Below are 23,204 nucleotides of genomic sequence, written 5' to 3'. Positions count from 1 at the left end.
ATTAACTAGCCATGATATAGAAAATCATAAGTAAGTCTCGAAAAGATCAACAAGCTGCAGAGATGTCTCCGAACCCCAAAGTCATCATCTAGTTAAAAATTTAACTCCAGCTGTATCACCCCATTCAAGCTTTTAAAGTTTTTGGAGCAATCTCACACCTCTACAACAACAACTCTACACCAATGATGTACCAGGAGTAGTACACCATATTGGGTGCGATGTAAGGTATAAGGCAACCAATCTCAATTAAGAAAATATTAGCACACAAGGCTCAACCTGTGACAACATGGTACTAATCTAATGGTTCTAGGGTGAGAGACAACAATCTTTACACACTTTCTTTGAAGAAAATCTCTTTTTTGGATCATTTTTAGCAACTTTTTCATCATAGGCAATTCAAATTATTTAGTGCCTGAATTTGGGCAGGCTTGACTGCTGGTTGGGAAAATTGGAAATAAAAGTAAAATTTGGCCTCGGAGGCTTGGAAATAAAATTAAATCATGCTCTGAGCATGGTTAAAATACATCAGCTTTGGATTTGAACAGAAGGACTTTCTTGATGTTTAGTCCGAAGGGGACACCTGCTTCCCACACTCCCTTGGAAGGAATGCCAGGAGTGGGAGCCACAAAATCAGACTCAGATCTTAGTATCCCCGACCTAGGAACATCCTTCTGACTCTTGGGCATGTACCAAAAACAGTTTTCACAAGGGAGCAGCGCCCAGCCTCCTTATCTCAGTGTGCTATAGCTTCCCCCAAACACCCTGAAGCAGGAACTTAGCACCCTTCCCTTGGTACCCCTTCCAGACTCCCATTATCTCGATGTGAGGATGCAGCTGACCCTCTGACTCCTGATATCCCATTGACTGGGGGGCATGTGAACCATCATATTCAGAGGTGCCCCAGGTCAGCTGGGGCCTCATCATGCCACCGTACCCAGTAAATCACATTCTGCTTCTGCCAACTTCTCACCAGCGTCCTGAATCCAGGACTGACCAGACTGCAGGGCATTTGTTCCCTTCTGTCTTCCTCCCAATCATTGCAAGAGGAAGTCAGGGAACCCCTGCCTTTCCAGGTCCCTATGACATGCTAGACCAGTTGCCTCTCCCCATGTCCCATGGGTTTAGGCCCCTGACCATTGTAAAGGAAACCAGAAATATGGTGGGCAGGAATAGCATCCCATTTGCTTGGCTTGCCAGGGCCTTAAATTTGCTCTGTTCTCCATCACCCCCACCCCTTGCAAGGTCCCTGATGCCCAGTTGCTCACGGCTACATAGTCCTGTGGCAACTGGGGAAGTATTGCTAGTTTACTTTGATTTTTGTCTGGATGGGAAAAAATGATGCCTTCAGGGAAACTGATGCTAATGCCACAGGCCAAGGTTTCTAAGACCAGAGTGGATTTTCCGCTGGTTCGGTGGGACTATCATCAGGATACAGGGCCAGGCCTGGGTTTTGGAAAGGTGGAAGTTAAAGGAATGAGTGTCCAATCTGAAGCCCCTGTCTAGTAGACAGAGGTATCTCTGAGAAAGTTTGGGGAATTCATGGCCCTTTCATTTCCTATCAATTCCCAGGAACTGTCCATAATAGGGGACAGCTCGGTCACAGCTTCCCCTGAGGAGAGAGCTATAAAGCTTCTGCTGAGGCCTTAGTGCCATCTCCCCTTGAGCTGGATCACAAGCTGGCCTGAGATCCTCTGGGAAGTAAGCAGCCAGGCCAGCCGCCATCACCAGGGACAGTCCTGGGAGCAGAGCCAAGACTAAGCCCAGAGCACACCTGGGTGAGACCCAAATACAAAAATCAGAAAATAGATTGCATTGAAATTATTTCAAATTAGTATTCTTGCATAGATAGAGTACAACTGGAGACTGTGAATGTTTTATACGCAGTTCCTAGTGAACAAGTTTAATTCCTCAGAGACAGAGAATGGGGACGCAGGTACAAAGGATGGCCACGAAGTTAGCAGGTCCCAGACCATGTTCCACAGAGGGAGACGTTTCACAGCATCATGGGTCCAAGCACAGACTCTCTTGGTTATGTTTCTAATTACAACTCGATAAATTTACAGAGCATTAAGCTTTAAAACACAACATGTTGGCAGGGAAGCTATCCTTACAATGAGTCTATACTTGTAGTTTTCTCTTTAAAATGCTCCATCAATTTGACTAAAGCATGAGTTCAAGAAAAATTTGCAGCTGAATATTTTTTTGATTTTTTAAAATCACAAATTTTTGTTTATAGTGCTGTATTCTTTCTAAATCAGCAAGTTATGTTTTTATAGTATAAAACGGTAAGCTGTAATTAATTTATCCTTAATAATATTTAAAATTTTACAGTAATTACTATTTTAATAAATTAAAATACCATTTTGTGTATTAAATGTAGCTTGTTTTATTATTATCATTATTATATTTGTGTTGAACAACAACTGGTGGTCCTTAGACATTACTCCTGATTCATTGCACTCCTGATGCCCTGCATCTTTAGTGTAATTTCAATTATAATAGATATTTAAGGAAAGCATGATGGATCTTTCTTCCTAAAAGATTCATTTAAGATAAATCTTCTGGACTTGGAAAAATCAGACTGTAACAATAAGTTGGCTTTTATTTTACTTTTATTATAGTGAGGTTTGTAATGGACAATGGAACTGAAATCAATTTGCCTTTATAAAAAGTTCACTGTTGGTAGGTTTAATGGCATTATTCAAATATTCAAAATAACATTGCATGTTGAATATATTCTGGGGCCAGTGAGTTTTAATTACCAATGTGTGCTCAAGTATGCACTGTTTAATTAGAAGTTACTCCTACTTTTTTGTACTCACTGACCTTTAAGCATGAATCTAACATTATTGCCAAATTTTTACTAGGTAAGTTTTTTCTCTTCTGGTGTGACTAAATCTACTTTAGGGATGAATCAAAGATGAACAATATAGAAAATAGAAGATAGAACATGAGATTTAAAATAATAATGAATATAGGAAATCTAACTATATAGCCATCTATAATAGATATCACTGCTGTCTTTAAGCCAAGCTATTTGCATAAATCTGATTTTTTCTTCCCTAAACAAATTGATCCACATATTAATTTAATTCATATATTTAGCAATAAGGAACATTCAACTTTTCCAGATACCAGACTTAAATTATTTCCATTTTAAGTCTGGTAGTGACCTATCCTGTTGTCCATGAGTACTTTAGTAATTAGAACATAATTGCTAAATTCAATGGAAAATTATGTGCATATATTAATTGTCAAATAGACACACACCAGTAACGTACAAAAGTTCTGGGCTATCTACTGAAAAACATGACTCAAGGACACAAGGACCCCTTTCAACAGAAATACATTCTTATTATCTATTCTTAAAAGTAAAAAAAATAATATATGGTGGCTCTGGTATCACTAATACCATAGGGCCCAAACACTCATTGTGTTGTAGAACTCTTGTATTGAACCAAGAGCCTAGTTGGTGAAACTTTCTAAGGGACCTCCATAACCTCTGGGCACTGCTTGGGAACACGCTCCCCCAAATGTAAAAGTTATTTAATGAGTCCATTTTCTCTAATCGCTGACAAAGTGTGAGAATACATAGAAAATCACTAATAAATGTCCTGGAAGTCCAGAATACCTTGAAATTCCCTTAGCGTAGATCTTAAGTGTAATATCTGGTTTATCTGATTTCACCACCAGTCTGTAATCTCTGAGAAGACCTCAAATGAGCTCATATCATTTACTATCATTACTATTGGTTTTTAATACACTTTGACTCTATCATGCACTTAGTATTATTCTACCATGAACTACGATATGTAGTACAAAATCCATGCAGATTCACTGCCTGATATATTCATTAAGCATAGCTAGGTCACTGAAAATTCAGTTGTCCTCTCTGCACCTGTTTTGCTGTTAGATATCATTTCATAAGATCCATGCATTTATGAAAACTGAGATATAAAAGCTGAAAAAAGGCATAAAATGGGTAATACCTACTAAAATGTGAAGAGAGGAGAAAAAAAGGACTGCAGAGAAAGAAATAGGAGTTGGCAAGAGAAGAGAGAGTGAGGAAACCAGTTCCTATTTATACATCTCATGATCAAGTTGAACATATACCAGGTTAGTGTTCATTATCATCACTTTTGAGTCAATGGTAAAGTCATAGCAAAGTACAGCTCACAGTTTTATAGTTGTAGTACATTTGGTTATATACTAAAATCAGAATAGATGATTTACTTAAATGAGAAGGAAGGAATCTAGGGGCGGCAAGACTTACATGAAAGAGAAATTATTAGAAATGGTTTCATCAGTTGGAATTTGTGAGATTGAGTAGGAATTTGGTTTTTCAAGGGAAGAAAGGGATTTTTTCTTCAGTAAGAAGTTAAAATGAATCTGGAATCTGAAGAAGTAGGTGAAGTTTCTAGAATCATGACAAATATTGGGGGAAAGCAACATTTAACTTGGAAGAGAGGCTAGGAAGTCTGTATTCAAATCACAAACGGAGGCCTATCTATATTACTCACAAGATTTTCCATTCCCTAAGCTTTTAAATTGTATGACTCCTTAATCTCTGTTGTGTTTTTTTCCCCAAAAAACTTTAATTTGAGTTAGGAATGGCATAAAAAGTCTTCATATAATTTTATTTTTTATTGTCTTATAGGATATTGGATTTGAAATGTATTACAATGAATCGATAGCAAAACTGGATACCTCTCCCATGCCAGTATTAAAAATCCTGATTTCAGTGTGTCACATTCTGCAACCTGACACAGAGGATTAAGTCAATTGAAAGCATTCAAATATTTTCATCCATAGATGAAATCCACAGGACAATACCCAAGAGGGGAGAACATTTGGACAGTGGTTGATTTCATTCTTCTTGGTTTTTCAGACATTCCTAAACTTCAAGGATTTCTATTTGGGGTGATTTTGATTATGTACACCACAATATTGATGGGAAATAGTCTCATTATTATAATAACCAAGGTTGATGCTTCCCTCCAGACTCCCATGTATTATTTCCTCGGCAATTTTTCTTTTTTGGAAATGTGTTATGTATCAGTGACTGCTCCCAGATTATTAGCAGATCTTTATAGACAAAACAGAAGTATTTCTTTCGTGGCCTGTGCTGTTCAAATGTATTTCTTTCTGATCTTGGGTGGTACCGAGTGCTTAATTCTCACCATCATGGCTTATGACAGGTATGTGGCCATTTGCAACCCCTTGCTCTACCATCTCATCATGAACAATAGACTGTGCCTTCAACTGGCAGTTGTGTGTTGGGTCAGTCACATTCCAGTATACACCGGCTTCACCTATCACGTCTTCTCTTTGTCCTTCTGTGGCTCCAACCAGCTGAATCATTTCTTCTGTGATGTGCCACCAATAGTTCAGCAAGTTTGTGGGGACATATATATGACTCAGATGCTGATTTATATAATTGCACTTCTTGTCATCACCATTCCCTTTATACTGATACTGGTCTCTTATGTGAATATTATCTCCACTATCCTGAAACTGCCATCAGCTACTGGGAGAGCCAAGGCCTTCTCAACTTCCTCTTCTCACCTCACAATTGTGATTTTATTCTTCGGATCAGGAATCATTGTGTACTTAAAACCAGTATCCAGTCCCTATACGGGCATGGAAAAGATATTGTCTCTTATATATACCATTGTCATACCCATGTTTAATCCCTTGATATATTGTCTAAGAAACAAAGATGTCATGATCGCATTGAGGAAATTTCTTCTGAAATGCAATGACTCGAAGACATAACGTTTTGTATTAACTTTGGTTGCTTTTCTATCTGGTTATGAGTCTTAATTGAGTTACCTCAAATATTTCATCTCATTTGAAATAAATTCTATTGTCAGTTTTAAGAAATAATTTTATCTCAAATCTCAAACCAATGCACAGATGTATCTAGAACAACGTGGAATCATTAATAATTCTGTTAATCTTATAACTCCATAATAGCGTATTATCTTGTCTAAAAAATATTTTTAATCTATTTTAAAGATTTCTTCAAAACAAGTGTATCATATGGAAAGCCAATCTATGCATCATTTAATATAACATTTAAAGAACTGCTATTGAACATTTTCAACTACTCATTACTAACAATTTTACTATTGTATCAAATAAACTGATATAAAAGAAGATAGAACTAGAAAACAAGAAAGAAAGTACAGTTTATATGTTTATCAAAATGTTAAGGCTAGAGCAATAGTACTTTGGGTCAGGTTCCTGTGTTGGATATGGCCGACCTGGCTTCTAACTCTGAAATTTGGTCTCTGAGCCAAGCATGAGAGAGTCGTGAGTGCAGAGCCTGGAATTAATCCTGAACACAGTGGGTGTTTGCATTTTATCTGTTTTTTGATCATTGCATAGTTCATTTCCTAAAAAATCTTTATCTATATGAAAGCTAATATGCTATCTTAGTTATAGAATTAAAGCTTACTATTTATTACTATGTCCCTTCACTTTTGCTTTATTCAGCAAGAAACATTTTGCAATTTTGATCTAGAGGTGTTAAGAATGCATTAGAAAGGACATAAATCCTGAGCTATTAGGTAAAGCTATTTAGGTAATGTTTTAAAATGTTATACAAAGTAGAATAATATTAAAAAAATATCAACAATTTTTGAAATACTGGCTTCTGATAGGGCAAAAAATAAATAAAAGAGGAGTGCTGAGTTCAGAATTATAGTATCAAAGAATGCTAAAGAGTTGAGAGATATAATACAGATATGCAAATCAGTTCTAGAGATCTAAATAGATAAATGATTGACAGAAGGATTGATGCATGGATATATATGTGATTATATTAAAACACTCTACATAGAAGTGCTTATAAAATTGAAAGAACCAGTAATGATGTTTATTTTTACTTCTATTACTTTTTTTGTTGTTTTCATTACTGCCGATTCCCTTCTTGGGGTGAAATCAATGTTTGACATTCCTTCTTTATCAGAATTTTATAGTTTTAATTACAAAATAAAAGCTGGGCATTTTATTTTGAAATGGTAAAGTTGAAGGTTAATACTGCGATTTGATAAAACCCAGATGAGTCCTGGCCATCCTTTCCACATTGTTTTTCTTCCTCATGACCTGTATTCTAGTAAGTTCTTGACACCAACCTTCCCAGGATCCTAGTTTTCTCAGGGCAAGTGCATCAGCAGCCTGACGGTGCCTTTAGACTTCCTGATATTCCAAAATTGCTACTGTGCCTTTGGCCTAAAAACTTGAGGCCAAGTTTACCAAGATATTAAACAGCTAAAAGTTAGGTTTGTGGGAGCCACACCCACAAACCACCTCTGCCTCAGCTATACAAGCTCATTTTACTGGCCTATTTCAGAGACCCATGAATCTTGAAGAGATCAAAAGCTACAGTTAGGTCCAGCAGCTGAGCATATTCCATGTGAGCGGGTGTGCCCTGCAAGGCATATGCACATAGTATATTACTCTGGAAAAAATGAAAACAAGGGCCATGATCCAGAGACACACAAAAGAATCTCTAAACAGAGCAGCTCACTGCAGAGATTCCTCCTGACTCTAAGTCAGGATGACTCCCCTGTGGTGTCTCAGATGGGGGCAGGATTTGCCCCTCCACCTGCCTGCTAAAAATCCTGGCAGCCGCCACGCCAACTTCCAGAATCCCAATGAGAAGTTCAGGTATGTGGGTTCAGTAATGACAAATCTCAGGACTCAACGGATAGGGGGTGTGCAGGCGTGTCCTCTTGGGACCCTGGAAGTCATGCCCACAAACCTCCTCCGGGTGCTACTTAAGCTCCTTAATGGCCATGAACCAGAGACACCCAAAATAAACTTTAAAAAAAAAATTATTAGTGAATCACTGAACCAGAGACACCCAAAATAAACTTTAAAAAAAATATTAGTGAATCACTGTGAGGAACAGTTACAAACTTATGAACTTTCATGTTTGCATTTCTTTTACATCCCTCCACCAGTACCAATTCTCCTACACCAAGGTTCCTAATATCCCTCCCACCACCCCCACCCCCACCCCACCACCCCACCCTGCCTCTGCGGCAGGACATTCCCTTTTGTTCTCTCTCCTGTTGGATGTTGTAGTTTGCAAGAAAAAATATGGAACACTTTACAAATTTGCATGTCATCCTTGCACTGGGGCCATGCTAATCTTCGCTGTATCGTTCTAATTTTAGTATATGTGCTGCCGAAGCGAGCACCACAAAAGAATCTTTGAAATGAGCAGCTTGCTAGAGAGATTTCTCTAGACCCTAGATAGCTAAAATTTTAGAATTCCAGGAGTGCATATGCCAACATCTTATGCTATTCATATAAGCAAAACAAAAAAACAAAGGAGAGTATGGGGGAGATTGTCTGCCATAGAAACAAGGGGTGGGGTGGGGTGGGGGAAGATATTGGGGACCTTGGTGATGGAGGATGTGCAATGGTGGAGGGTTTGGTGATAGATCATTGTGTGACTGAGACTCAAACAGAAAATCTTTGTAACTGCATCTCATGGTGGTTAAAATAATAATAATAATAATAATAATAACAATAACAATATAATTCAGATTCAGAATTAAAAATGAAGTAATGTGGAGTTCATGCCTAATTCAGTCAGCTTAATCAATGACTGAATAAATAGCAGTACATTAAAAGAAAATATTTTTTCTTGTTTTGATTTTGGTTTTTTGGTTGTGATTTTTATACCCAGTTTGTTGATACTTAAGACTTACTTCTGCTCTGTGTTCAAGGATCACTCCTGGTGAGGCACAAGAACCCATATGGGACTGAACTAGGATTGAACATGGATTGGCCACATATAGGCAAGTACCTTGCCCTCTGTGCCATCTCTAACCCCCTCCTTACAAACTCTACTAAGGGCATATGTGATCCTATTAAACATTTCCACATTTTGTTTATATAAGGGTCACATCATCACTTTATAGATATTTATAAGTTACGTGTGACCTGATGGATTGTCCCCCAAACATTCCATACTCCTATTTGTATATGCGATCTGATTGGTCTTTCCAATGGGATGACTGCAAAGGTTGTACCCAATCAGCAGAAACAAGGGACAGAAATATGTAATGTATACAAACTCAGAGAAGGGGAAGGGAAGAGATGGTAAGGCGGTAGAGAAGAGGAAGATTGGTTAGGTGAGAGGTAAATGGTGAGAGGAGGAGTGAGAAGAATGACAGTCAAGGCTGCTCTCCTGGGCATGGAGGTTCCCATTTCTGTGGTCACTGCAGTCTGTGGACATCTCTCTGAGTTCTAAAATCAAGCTGTTCCCATGATGCTCGCCATCAACATGCTGCCAACCCCGTGCCAGGCTGTTTCACTCAGGGAGCCCCAGAGGGGGGAGGACAGAAAGCCCTCCTCTCCCAAGGGACCCAACCCCTGCAGCCAAAAGCCTCCAGAACACATCTCTAGCATGCTCACAGCCACTCTCCACATGCTCGGGCAGAGCCTCACCCAGGAGTGAACCCACAAATGTAACTGTGCCACACTTCATACCACATACCCTACCTGTACTCCAAGAGTAGCACACCACATTTGATAAGGTTCAAAGTTAGGAGATATCCAATCTTAGAAGGAAATATTATTTTTACAGATATATATGTATATATATGTACATATATATATATATATGTACATATATATATATATATGTAAAAGCACACAAAGCTCAACTTCTAACAACATGTTAGTGATCTCTTATAAAAGAACTTAATGGCCCCTGGGTGGAATACAACAATTCTCACCATTTTTTCTCTAATGATACTATTTTGTAGCATTTTCAGTGGTTTTTCATAACAAAAAATACAAAGTATATTGTTTTGGTTATGATTTGGCGCAGGGATTAGTTTTCAGGATGGAAACACCTGAAATATGGTGGTGGGAAGGTATAATGGTGAGATTGGTGTTTGAATATTAAATGTAATAAAATATTGTGAATTATTTTATAAAATAAAATATATACTTAAAAATTAAAAAAAAGAATTAAGCTGCTTACAAAATCCTCAGGATCTCACAGAGTCTGGAATGGGTAACATTCCCCAACCCTCTTGTTCATCTGAAAGCCTGGAAGTCATAACCACGAACTGCCATTGATGCCATATAACTTCCTTAATGGGCCATTTTCCAGAGACTCATAAATATATCTCAAAAGAGATGAAAAAAAGCTGCAAAGATACCTCCCGACTCATATCAGGCTGAGTCTCATCAGGGGCACCTTCGAGGGGGGCAAGTGAGTGTACAACCCACTCAAACAGCACCATGGCAGCCCAAAACCTCCATAACCCAATCAACCACCCTACTTTTATTTGGATTCCACAGGATTGGGATTGGCCTCATCTAGGAATGCATCTGTTGAAAAGCTCAGGTATGCCACTTTTGAGAAATCTCCACAACTCCGACATCTCCAGGCTCTCACAGAGTTGGGGATGGTTGACCTCTACTCATTCGCCTGTTCTTTTGGGAGCCTAGCAGACACCCCAGAAGCTTTGGCACCATGTAAACTCATTTAACAGCCATGATCCAGAGACTCATAAAAAAAATCTTGAAAAAGTTGAAATAAAAAATAATTTTCACGCACTTTGTTCTGAAGAAATATTTTTTCATTTTAGTGAATTATTCATAATATCACTTGTATCACTTGAATTACCCTTGATCTTCGATTCGCTTGAGTGGGAGCCAGTAACATCTCCATTTGTCCCTGTCGCATGCTAGGTTAGCCCAATGATATCTGCTCGTTCTAGGAACAGGAAGAGCCTCAAACCATTTATTCAGGGTTTCAACAAAGAAGTCTGACCATGTCGTTGGTGGGCGGCCATGTGGTCTTTTGATGACCCATGGAACCCAGTCGGTAAGAACTCTAGTCCACAGGTCATCTCTGAATCGCATTACATGTCTGGCCCATCTGATTTTTGATGTCTTGGCAAATGAGACAGCATCCCTGATTAGTGATTGTCGACAGAGGTTATAACTATGGATTTCTTCTCTCACTTGAGTGAGACGTGATACTCCTAGCATAGCTCTTTTGATTCCTCTTTGGGATACCCAGATAGTGTTCTCATACTGTTTGTTTAGGACCCAGGTCTCTGAGGCGTACGTTAGCGCAGGAAGAATGGTGGAAAGATGTCTTTCGTCCTCTTAACCAATTCTTCGACGCTCTTAAAGGCATTCCAAACTGCTCTCTTCCTCCTACACAGTTCTGGCGCCAAGTTGTTCCTCATGTTGAGTTCTCGATGCAGGTACACATAGCTGCTGCATTCGGAGATTGTTTGTTCCATTGAGAGCAAATGGAGCATCAAAGACTAGTTCGTTTTTCATGAGCATTGTCTTGTTGAGGTTCAGCTGCAGTCCAACCATTCCACACAAAGTCGACCAGCATTTGTGCCACTTGGTTAATGTTTGCCATTATGACAACGATGTCATCAGTGAAGCAGAGGTGGTGTAGTTGCACCATCTCTCTTCATTCCCATTCCTTCCCATTCCAGTCGTCACATGACGTTCTCAAGGGTGGAACTGAAGAGTTTTGGTGAAATGGTATCACCCTGCCTAACCCCTCTCCTTACGTCAATGATCATTTCCTTGTAGAATGGTGAGATCATGGTGGTGAATCCATAATACAGCTCGAGAAGTATCTTGATGTACTGAGTTTAAACGCCCTGTTTGGCCAGAGGTTCGATGACCACCTCAGTCTCAACAGAACTGAAGGTCTTCTTTAAGTCGATGAATGTTAGAGTGGCATCTTGAACTCCGGGGAAACTTCAGTGAGTTTGGTCCCTGTGTGGATGTGGTCTATCGGGCTGTATCCTTTTCGGAACCAGATTGCTTGCATGGTTGTCCTTCATCTAGTGTTCTTCCTATTCTATTCAGGATAACACAAGTGAACAATTTGTAGATGACAGATAGCAGGCAGATTGGGCGATAGTTGCCGATGTCATGGATGTCTCCCTTCTTGCACAACAGAATGGTCCTGCTGGTTTTCCACTGGGATGGAACCTTGCATTCAGACACATAGCGTGTGAAGAGCTGAGCCAGTGTATCGATGAGTACTGGCGGCAGATTCTTCAGGTGATCGGGTCTGACCTTGTCTGGACCAGGTGCTCTATGTGTCTTTACCAATGAAATGGCATGTCGGATTTTGGAAGGGAGGACGTTGAGAATGACATATCCATCCTGCGGAATTTGGTATGTGGGCACGTGGACGTGGCTGTCCAAGAGATCTGAGTAGAAGTCGTGAATAATCCTTCTCCACTGCCTTTCTGGAAGATGTGATAGATCCATTGGGATGTCGGAGGGCAGTCATCTTGGTCTTGTAGTTGGCGAAGGACAGGCGAGCTTTGCAAATACTTTCCTCAGCTTCTGCCTCATCAGCCAACACTGCTGCTCTTCTCTCTTTGAGGTCTTCCTTTATCGCTTCTCTGCACAACTTTGAGAGCTTGGACATTTGATTGTGGTTGCCTGAGGCTCACACCAACCACATTGACAAATGAACTACAGAGTTTCCAAAGGCAGGCGTCTGTTTTGTCTTTCTCACTCTTGGCATTTTTCGTGCAGTCATGGAGGTGCTGAACCAGTCGATTGTATTCCTCATCCATGTTGTCAAGGACGGCATCTTCCCACGTTGCTGCAATAATGCCAAAGAGCTCCCAGTTGGTGGTCATTCTGGGAGTTGCACTCTTAGACTTAATTTTGCAGACCTTTCTCCCCATTCTGTGAAGTAGAATTTTGCACAGAGGAGATGGTGGTCCGATCCTGTTTGGAATTTGGGGACAACAGCGACATCAGTCAGGCAAAACCTTCGATTGAATATGATGTAGTCAATTTCATTGTGGAATTGTCCATGGGTAGACTTCCATGTCCAGCATTTAGATTTGGCTTTCTGGAACTGTGAGTTATCATGAATGGTCTTGGTTAACATGATGAACTCAGACAGTCTCTCACCCTGATGATTCCATTCTAGGTCATGGGTCCCAATGTGGAGTTCTTCGGGCAACCTTCTCGGTCCGATCTTGGCATTAAAATCACCATCAGTGATCTTGTAAAAGGTGTGGTCTTCTTTATAGAACCTCTCTAGTTCACTGTAGAGCTTCTCAATTTCTTCTTCATTGTAGTTAGATGTTGGTGCGTAGACAACAAAGATATAAACTGCCTTCAGTGATCCACGTCTATTCAAGCGTAATTGTCCGATTAGGTTGTTAGACATTCAAAGAATCAATGCTCATGGCTAAGTTTGTGTTTACAAGGACACCAACGCCACTAACACCTCTGCTGTTGCATGTTCCAAGGAACATTTCTTCTCCAGTGTCAAAAATGGCGTGATGTGATTGATGCATTCTTATTCCGGTCAGACCATGACCTCCTACTTGATCTTCTGTACTTGCACCATCAGGTCCTCCATGGATGCTACCGATGCCAGTGTTCGTGTGTTGAAAGTGAAGACTATCATTTTAGTCTTTCTTCGTTTTGGCATTCTAGTTTGTCTCTGAGATTTTTTTCAGCCTCTCTTTTTTCATTTTTTTTAATTGAATCACCATGTGGAAAGTTACAAAGCGTTCAGGCTTAAATCTTAGTCATACAATGCTCAAACACACATCCCTTCAGCACTGCACATATTCCACCACCAAGAATCATAATACATGCCCCCCCACTGGCCCCCCACCTGTGTAGCTGATAAATTTCACTTTATTTTCTCTTTAATTTGTTTACATTTAATATTTCAACAATAAACTCACTATTATTGTGTGGAGTCCCCCCCCCCACCAAAGTCAGACATGCTGAAAAGGAAGCATTTGATAATTTGTTTCCCATTACTGAAAATCAAGAGACATGAGGTTATGCAGCAGCAATAGCGGCCACACGTTTTGGATTTCTGCATTTTAGTATTTTTCTAATTAAGTCTAGAGAAATTTCTGCCAGAAATTGCATCATTGCAAGCTCGTACATCTATGCTACTTTATATTCCACATATTAGTGCAATGTTTTTATGTCTGTTTCTTTATTACTGACTCATTTCACTCAACATGATACTTTCCATGTTGATCCACTTATATGCAAATTTCATGACTTCATCTTCTCTAACAGCTGCATAGTATTCCATTGTGTAGATGTACTAAAGTTTCGTTGACCAGTCATCTGTTTTTAGGCACTCTGTTTTTTTTTTTTTCCAGATTGTGGCTCTTATAAACAGTAATGCAATGAAATAGAAATGCAGATGTCATTTCTACTATAACTTTTTGCCTATCTTGCTCATCTTTCTTAATGCTGCCATGTTGGGGTTCTTTCAGTGTCAGGTGAATGAGGCTGTTGTTTATTATTCATAATAACCAACACAAAATATATTATTTAGAGTCTTTTGTTGGTTCAGGTATGGTTGGTGGTTAGAAAAAAATGAAATAATGTTTGTGGGAAGGTATAGTGGAGGTGAGATTGGTGTTGGAACATTGAATGAAATAGATCATTGTGAACAAATTTATAAAATTAAAATAAAATAAAAAACATAGACATCCAAAAAAAGAGTTGTTTAATAAAAAATATAATACAGATGACCTCTGATAGTTTGCCAGCTAATCTTATAGGCCAGATATAAAAAACACTAGTATGGTTGAATGATTATAACTTTAGTACCCGTGCTTTCTCTCTTGACCTGTGCTTTCTTTCTGCATCCGCCATGATGGTTTCTTTTGGTTTGTTTTCTACAGGGACAAGTTGATGATTAGGGTCATGGCAAGTTCTGCTCAGGTTAACTAACTTCTATCTTCCTGTCACTGAATGTCCCAACTGAAATAAAATTGTATGTCCAGATCCTTCATGGCTCCCATGTCCTGTGACAGTTGGGGATGCATTGTTTGCTATTTTGGCTTTTTATGAATGGGGAAAAATGATGCCTACAGGTATACTGGTGGCAATGCCACTGTCCAAGTTCTCTAAGCGCTGACTGGGGCTTCTGGTGGCTGGGTGGGAGCTAGCACCAGGAAGGCAATGGGGCTTCAGGGCCAGGCCTGTGTTTTGAAAAATGTGGGAATTCAAGGAATGGTGTCCAATCTGAAGACAATGTCTAGGGGCCAGTATTGCCACTGAGAAGGTTTGGGGGATTCATGACCCCTCCACTGCCTATTAAATCCCAAGAACTGTCCTTAGCAGGGGCCAGCTCGGTTATAACGTCACCTAAAGAGAGAGCTAGAAAGCCTCTGCTGAGGCCTTGGTGCCATCTCCCCTTGAGCTGGGTAACAAGCTGGCCAGGGTCCTGTGGGAGGGAAGCAGCCGAGCCAGCCGCCAGACTTGAGCATCACCAGGGAGAGTCATGGGAGCAGAGCCAAGAGTAAGCCCGGAGCACTCCTGGTGAGACCAAAAGCAAAAACGAGAAAATAGATCGCAATGTAATCATTTCAAATTAGGTTCCCTGAATAGAGTCCAACTGAAAGACTGAATATCTTACACAAATTTTCGAATGAACTAGTTTAATTCTTCAGAGACAGAGAATGGGGAGGCAGGTGCAAAGGAGTGGCCAGGAAATTAGTAGGTCCGAGACCATGTTCCACAAAAGAAGACATTTCATAGCAGCACGGATACAACCGGAGACAGTCTTGGTTATTTTTCTATTTACCACTCGATGAAAAGAGCATTATACTTAAAAACACAGCCAGGAGGATACCCTTACGAAGAGTCTATATTTGTAGTTTTCACTTTAAAATGCTCCATCAATGTAACTAAAGCATGTGTTCAAGAAAAAAAATGACAACTGGATATTTCTCATGATATTTATACCATAAATTTGGTTATAGTGCTGTTTTCTTTATAAATAAGGAAGTGATTTTTTATAATATCTGAAAGTAAGCTGTAAATACTTTATCCACAGTAATTTTTTATAATTGAACTGTAATTACTATTTAATAATTTAAAATACCTTTCCATGTATTCAAGCATAGTTATTTATTATTATTATTATTGTCATTATTATTTTGGTGTTTGGAAAATATCTGTTGGTCCTTAAGGTGCTGCTCCTGATTCAGTGCTCCAGGACACTACTGCTGGTGCTTAGGGACCCCTGCTCAGTAAGACCAAAGCCAGGTCTCCTGTATTGAAAGACTTGCTCAGCTTGATACCCTGCACCTATTGTGTAATTGTTAACTATAATAAGGAAAGCATCATGGATCTTCCTTCCAAAAAGATCCATTTTTAAGATAAATCTTCTGGATTTGATATCATCAGACTATAACGATAAATTATCTTTTTATTTATTATTATAGTAAGTGAGGTTTACAATGGACAATAACTGGAAATCAATTTGCCTTTGTAAAGAGTTCCCTGTTCTCTGGTTTATTGTTATTATTCCAAAAATTCTAAATAATATTGAGCACCGAATATATTACGGGACCCACTGAGTTCTGATTACTTTCGTGTGTTCAAGCATGTACTGTTGAATTTGAAGTTACAGGGCCACATGTAGCTTCTTAATGATGAAAAAGAATTTTAAAATTCCTGTTTCTTTTTCTAGAATTTTATGCAAAATCTGAAGTGCCTGCTTCATTCGTAATTTTACAAAATAGGAAACACAGGTGATGTTACTAACAGTATAAATAATAGAGGAAATGCTCAAAAAATGGCAATAGTAGACAGTGTCACATAACTAGGTGTCTTTTGTCTCTATAGATGGGCAGAGCATGTTTAAACCAAGGGACTTTGCATTCTGCTCATAGCAGAAAGTTTAATGAAAAATTCAACAACCCATGGTAGAATTTTTAATGTCCTATTCATTATTAACATAGAAAATATACCAAGTTAAGATAAGAAAGTAGGGAAATAAAGCTATCTTTGAAGATGCTTTATTTATCAAATAGACCCAAAATCAAACAACAATATTTACTTTTATTTACATTTTCTAAAGAAGTTTCTGTTTCCCTTATTTGCTCAAAATATGAATATGATTCAAATTTAATAACAGATAAATAAGTATCTAAAATATCTGAGCCTTTCAAAATCTGAAAACTACAATTACTTTGTGTGCATTGACCTTTAGTAATAAATCTGAGATTATTGCCAAATTTTTAATTGGTTAATTTTTTTTTTATTTCTACTTTGGGTAAATATACTTTAGGGGCAGATCAAAGATGATTAAAATAAAAAAAATCATAGAAGATCGAACATGAGAGTTAAATGATGATAAATATATGAAATAATAACTATATAACCATGTCTAATAGAAATTTAACTGTCAGCTTTAAGCCAGGCTATTTACAGAAATCTGAAAATTTACTTCTCAAAACTCATTGAGCCACATAATTTTTACTGCATATATTTTTCAATAAGGAACATTCAACTTTTCTAGATATCAGAACTTAAATGATTTCCACTTTAAGTCTGGTAATGCCATAGTCTCTTGTCTACAAGTACTTTAGTAATTAGAACATGATTGCTTCACTCAGTGGGAAATAATTTGCAGATATTCATTGTCCAATATACATACACCACTCATCACAAAATCACAGGGCTATCAGTTGAAATATACGATTTTAGGAAATAAGGACTCCGACTCCTTTCACCTGAAGTAAATTTTTATTACCTTTTCATTAAAAGTAAAAATTAATATAGGATGCTTAAAATTAAAAAGTTAATCTAGGATGCACTTTCCCCGAAAAGTGAAAGTAATGTTAAGAGTCTATTTTCTATTATAGCTGACAGAGTGCAAGAGTACATAGACATTCGCTGATAAATGGTTTGGAAGTCCCACAATACCTTGAAATTTCCTTGACATAGACCTTGTATGGGATGCCTGGTTTATCTGACTCCACCATCAGTCTATAATCTCTGAGATGACCACAAATGAGCTCATAGCATTTACCATCAGCACCCTTGGTTTTTAACACACTTTGACCTTAGCCTGTACTTAGAATTAATCTACCATAAATTATGATGTGTAGTACAAATTCCCTGTGGATTCACTGACTGATATATTCATTAAACATAGCCAGCTCACTGAAAATTCAGTTCTGCTCTGCTGCACCTGTTTCTCCATATGATGTTGTTTCAGAAGGACACATGCATATATGAAAAGAGTGATATAGAAATCTAAAAATATTGAGACGACATAAAATGGCTAGCACTGTAGCACTGTTGTCCCATTTACTATGCATTAAAAATGTACTGTGCATTAAAAATGTACCCTATATTAAAACTATGTTATTTTTTTTCAGAAACCTTTATTTGAGGTGGGAAAATGGCGTAACAGGCCTTTGTTACTTTTCAATATTGTGTTTTGGTCTTATAGGGTATTGAACTTGAAATTTATTACAAAGAATAAATAACAAACCTGGAAAAATGTCCATTGTCAGCACATTAAAACTCATGTGTTTAGTGTGTCACATTCTGCATCCTGGCACAGAGTTTTAACATCACTTCAAAGAACTCAAATACTATTTTCATAGATGGAACCCACGGGACAACACCCAGCATGGGAAAACGTTTCGACTGTGGTAGATTTCATTCTTCTTGGTTTTTCGGATGATGCTGAACTCCAGATATTTCTTTTTGGGGTGATTTTGATTATGTACACCACCATTTTGATGGGAAATAGTCTCATCATCATAATAACCAAGGTTGACGCTTCCCTCCAGTCCCCCATGTATTTTTCCTCGGCAATTTTTCTTTTTTGGAAATGTGTTATGTATCTATCAGTGAATGCTCCCAGATTATTAGCAGATCTTCATAGACAAAACAGAAGCATTTCCTTTGTGACCTGTGCTGTTCAAATGTATTTCTTTCTGATCTTTGGAGCTACCGAGTGTTTAATTCTCACCGTCATGGCTTATGACAGGTATGTGGCCATTTGCAACCCCTTGCTCTACCATCTCATCATGAACAATCGACTGTGCCTTCAACTGGCAACTGTGTGTTGGGTCAGTCCCATTCCAGTACATTCTGGGTTCACCTATCATGTGTTTTCTCTGTCCTTCTGTGGTTCAAACCAGCTGAATCATTTCTTCTGTGATGTGCCACCAGTAATCCAGCGAGCCTGTGGAAACATATTTATGACTCAGATGCTGATTTATATCATTGCGCTTCTTGTTGTCACTGTTCCCTTTATACTTATACTGGGCTCATATGTGACTATTATCTCCACTATCCTGAAATTGCCATCAGCTACTGGGAGAGCCAAGGCCTTCTCGACTTGCTCTTCTCATCTCACGTTTGTGATTTTATTCTTCGGATCATGCACCATTGTATACTTAAAGCCAATATCCAGACCCACCAAGGAGTTTGATAAGATATTTTCTCTTATATATACCATTGTCATACCCATGTTTAATCCCTTGATATATTGTCTGAGAAACAAAGATGTTTTGGTGGCACTGAGGAAATTCCTATTGAAATGCAATGACTCAAAGACATAAAATTTTGTATTCATTTACCTATTTTTCTATTTCTACTCAATTAAAACTCATAATTATATGTTTTAATTAAGTTATCTCACATTTTTATCTCACTTAAAATAAATTCTGTTGTCAGTATTTTTTTTCTTTTTGGTCACACCCGGCAATGCACTGGGGTCAGGGGCTACTCCTGGCTCTGCACTCAGGAAATACTCCTAGCAGTGCTCAAGGGATCATATGGGATGCTGGGAATCAAACCCAGGTTGGCGGAGTGCAAGGCAAATGTCCTACCCGCTGTGCTATTGCTCCAGCACCTCTGTTGCCAGTTTTAAGAAATCATCTTATCCCAAATTTCAAACCAACGTATGGATATATTTAGAATAATTTGGAATCATTAGTGGTGCTCTTACTCTTAAGATCCCAGAATAGATTTTAAATTATGTTCTTTAAAAATATTTTTATCAATTTTTAAATATTTGTCCAAAACAAATGTATGAAAAATACTATACTCTACATAAAATTAGTGATAACATTGAAGTAACTGCTAATGAAGATTTTTCAAGTACTCATTACTGATAATTCTATGATTGTATCAGGTAAGCTGATATAAAGGGAGATAAGAATGGAAAACAACAACATGAAGTATAGATCATACTTTCATTGTGATGTTGAGGCTACATCAATAGGACAATGGGTTCGGTGTTTGTCTTGCTCTAGTCTGACCTGGGTTCCTGCTCTGGCATTTGGTCTTCTGAGCTGACCATTAGTGTGGCCTGAGTGCAGAGCCAGAATTAGCCCTGACCACCAGTGGGTGTTGCTTACTTATTCTTTGTAATACTGTTGTTTGTTATATATTTCTTTTTTTTAAATTTTTTAAAATTTATTTATTTTTAATTAGTGAATCACCAAGAGGGTACAGTTACAGATTTATACACTTTTGTGCTCATGCTTTCCTCATACAAAGTTCGGGAACCCATCCTTCACCAGTGCCCATTCTCCACCACCAGTAAACCCAGCATCCCTCCCACCCTCCCCAATCTCATCTCCCCCCCACCCCACCCTGCCACTGTGGCAGAGCATTCCCTTCTGTTCTCTCTCTCTAATTAGCTGTTGTGGTTTGTAATAAAGGTGTTGAGTGGCCACTGTTTTCAGTCTCTAGTCCACGTTCAGCCCGCATCACCCTTCCCCCGCATGGCCTTCGACTACATTATAGTTGGTGATCCCTTCTCTGAGTTGCCCTTTCCCCAGAATGTGAGGCCAGCCTCCAAACCATGGAGTCAACCTCCTGGTACTTATTTCTACAATGCTTGGGTGTAAGTCTCCCACTCTGTTATTCTATATACCACAGATGAGTGTAATCTTTCTATGCCTGTCTCTCTCTTTCTGACTCATTTCACTCAGCATGAAACCTTCCATGCCGATCCACTTATATGCAAAATTCATTATTTCCTTTTTTCTAACAGCTGCATAGTATTCCATTGTATAGATGTACCAAAGTTTCCTCAACCAGTCATCCATTCTAGGGCATTTGGTTTTTTTCCAGATTCTGGCTATTGTAAACAGTGCTACGATGAACATATAAGTGCAGATGTCGTTTCGACTATACTTTTTTTGCCTCTCTGGGATATATTCCCAGCAGTGGTATTGCTGGGTCAAATGGGAGCTCAATATCTAATTTTTGAGAATTGTCCATATTGTTTTCCAGAAGGGCTGAACCAGTCGGCATTCCCACCAGCAGTATAGAAGGGTCCCTTTCTCCCCACATCCTCTCCAACAGCGGTTGCTTTTGTTCTTTTGGATGTGTGCTAGTCTCTGTGGTGTGAGGTGGTATCTCGTGGTTGTTTTGATCTGCATCTCTCTGATGATTAGTGGTGTAGAGCACTTTTTCATGTGCCTTTTGGCCATTCATATTTCTTCCTTGGTAAAGTTTCTATTCATTTCTTTGCCCCATTTTTTGATGGGGTTGGATGTTTTCTTTTTGTAGAGTTCAACCAGTGCTTTATATACCATTGATATCAACCCCTTATCTGATGGGTATTGTGTATATATCCTTTCCCATTCTGTGGATAGTCTTTGTATTCTGGTCACTGTATCTTTTGCGGTGCAGAAGTTTTTTTAGTTTAATGTAGTCCCATTTGCTGATCTCTGTTTTTACTAGATTGCTTAGTTCCGTGTCACCTTTGAAGATACCTTTATCTTCAATATCGTGGATGGTTTTGCTGACCTTGTCTTCAATGTACCTTATGGTTTGTGCTCTAATGTTGAGGTCTTTAATCCATTTTGATCTGACTTTTGTGCATGGTGTCAGGTCAAGGTCTAAGCCCATTTTTTTGCATGTGGTTGTCCAGTTGTGCCAGCGCCATTTGTTAAAGAGGCTTTCCTTGCTTCACTTCACATCTCTTGCTCCCTTATCAAAGATTAGATGATCATACATTTGGGGTTGTGTGTAGGGATATTTCACCCTGTTCCATTGGTCTACGGCTCTGCCTTTGTTCCAGTACCATGCTGTTTTAATTGTTACTGCTTTGTAGTTAAGTTTGAGGTTGGGGAGGGTGATGCCTCCCATTGTCTTTTTCCCAAGAATTGCTTTAGCTATCCGTGGATGTTTGTTGTTCCATATGAATTTTAGGATTGCTTGATCCACTTTCTTTGTTATATATTTCTTATCTATTCTTTGTAATGAATTTCTCGTCCAAAACAATGATTGCTTTTTGTCATTTGCACATTTCATTTCCTAAAGATAAATTTAAATATGCTAAATCTATTATGGTTTCTTAGTTACAGAATCCAAACTTTTCATTTATTACCATCTCCCTTCACTTTACTGCATTCCACAGAAACAGGCTTTTAATTTTGTTCTGCTGGTGTTAAATATGAAAGGATATAAATTAGAAAGGATATAAAAAATAAAAATATAAATATAAAAAAGCATTAGAAAGGATATAAATCCAGAGGTGTCAGCTATTTAGGTAATGTTTAAATGTGTTATACAAAGTATAACAAAATTAAAATATCACAGTAATTTTTGAAATACCGCCTCTGGTTGAGCAGAAAAAAATAAGGAAAAGATGAAAACTAAATACATAATATAGTATCAAAGAATGCTAAAATGTTAAGACATTTTTAGATAGGTAAATAGATTTTAGAATCTATATAGGTAAATGATGGATAGCAGATTTTATCACTGTCACTGTGATCCTGTTGCTCATTGATTTGTTCGAGCGGGCACCAGTAACATCTTATTACTTTTTGTTACTGTTTTTGGAATATCCAATATGCACAGGAAGCTTGCCAGGCTCTGCCACACGGGCTTGATACTCTCTGTAGCTTGCCTGGCTCTCCGAGAGGGGGCGGAGGAATCGAACTGGGGTCAGCCTCATGAAAGGCAAACACCCAACCGCTGTGCTATCGCTCAGCCCAGTAGATTTTATAAATATATAAATACATAGACAAACTCAAAGGTACAAGCCACATTAGAGAAGGGTTTTTATCATAGAAACTAAATGAGTTAGAAAAAATATCATGACGAAAATAAAATTAGCCCCTAAGGTTTAGTTCTGGGCTGTGTGAGAGCCTTTATTTTTACTTTTGTCTTTTGTTTATATTACTGCTGATTCCCTTCTTGGAGTGAAATCAATGATTGTTATTCCTTCTTTATCGAAACTTTGTAGAGTTTTAATTACAAAATAAATGCCAGGCCTTTTATTTTGAAATGGTAAATTTGAAGGTTGATTGTTATCAGTTTGACAAAACCTATGTGAGTCATGGCCATCCTCCCAAGGTTGTCTTCCAGATGATCTGTGTTCCAGAAAGTTCTTGGCACCAACCTTC

General features: G+C 38.4%; 1 protein-coding gene, 1 non-coding gene and 1 pseudogene across 2 annotated transcripts; 2 read left to right on the top strand and 1 right to left on the bottom strand.

The window, feature by feature from the left end:
- Window positions 1–4,812: 4,812 nt before the first annotated feature.
- LOC101547550 (olfactory receptor 10AG1-like) lies at window positions 4,813–6,016 on the top strand. Its single transcript, XM_004621723.2, has 2 exons — window positions 4,813–5,740; window positions 5,964–6,016. Exons 1-2 carry the CDS (start codon window positions 4,813–4,815, stop codon window positions 6,014–6,016), a joined length of 981 nt encoding a protein of 326 aa, XP_004621780.2.
- Window positions 6,017–8,103: 2,087 nt separating this feature from the next.
- LOC129406197 (U6 spliceosomal RNA) lies at window positions 8,104–8,210 on the bottom strand. The gene has a single exon (XR_008630860.1). It is a non-coding gene; the product is annotated as a U6 spliceosomal RNA (small nuclear RNA).
- Window positions 8,211–18,428: 10,218 nt separating this feature from the next.
- LOC101547282 (olfactory receptor 10AG1-like) lies at window positions 18,429–19,394 on the top strand (annotated as a pseudogene).
- The last annotated feature ends 3,810 nt before the right edge of the window (window positions 19,395–23,204 follow it).

Source organism: Sorex araneus, chromosome 6, assembly GCF_027595985.1.
Source record: "Sorex araneus isolate mSorAra2 chromosome 6, mSorAra2.pri, whole genome shotgun sequence".
NCBI lineage: Eukaryota > Metazoa > Chordata > Mammalia > Eulipotyphla > Soricidae > Sorex > Sorex araneus.
Note: the sequence above shows the minus strand (reverse complement) of the source record. Positions and strands in the feature narration are given on the sequence as shown.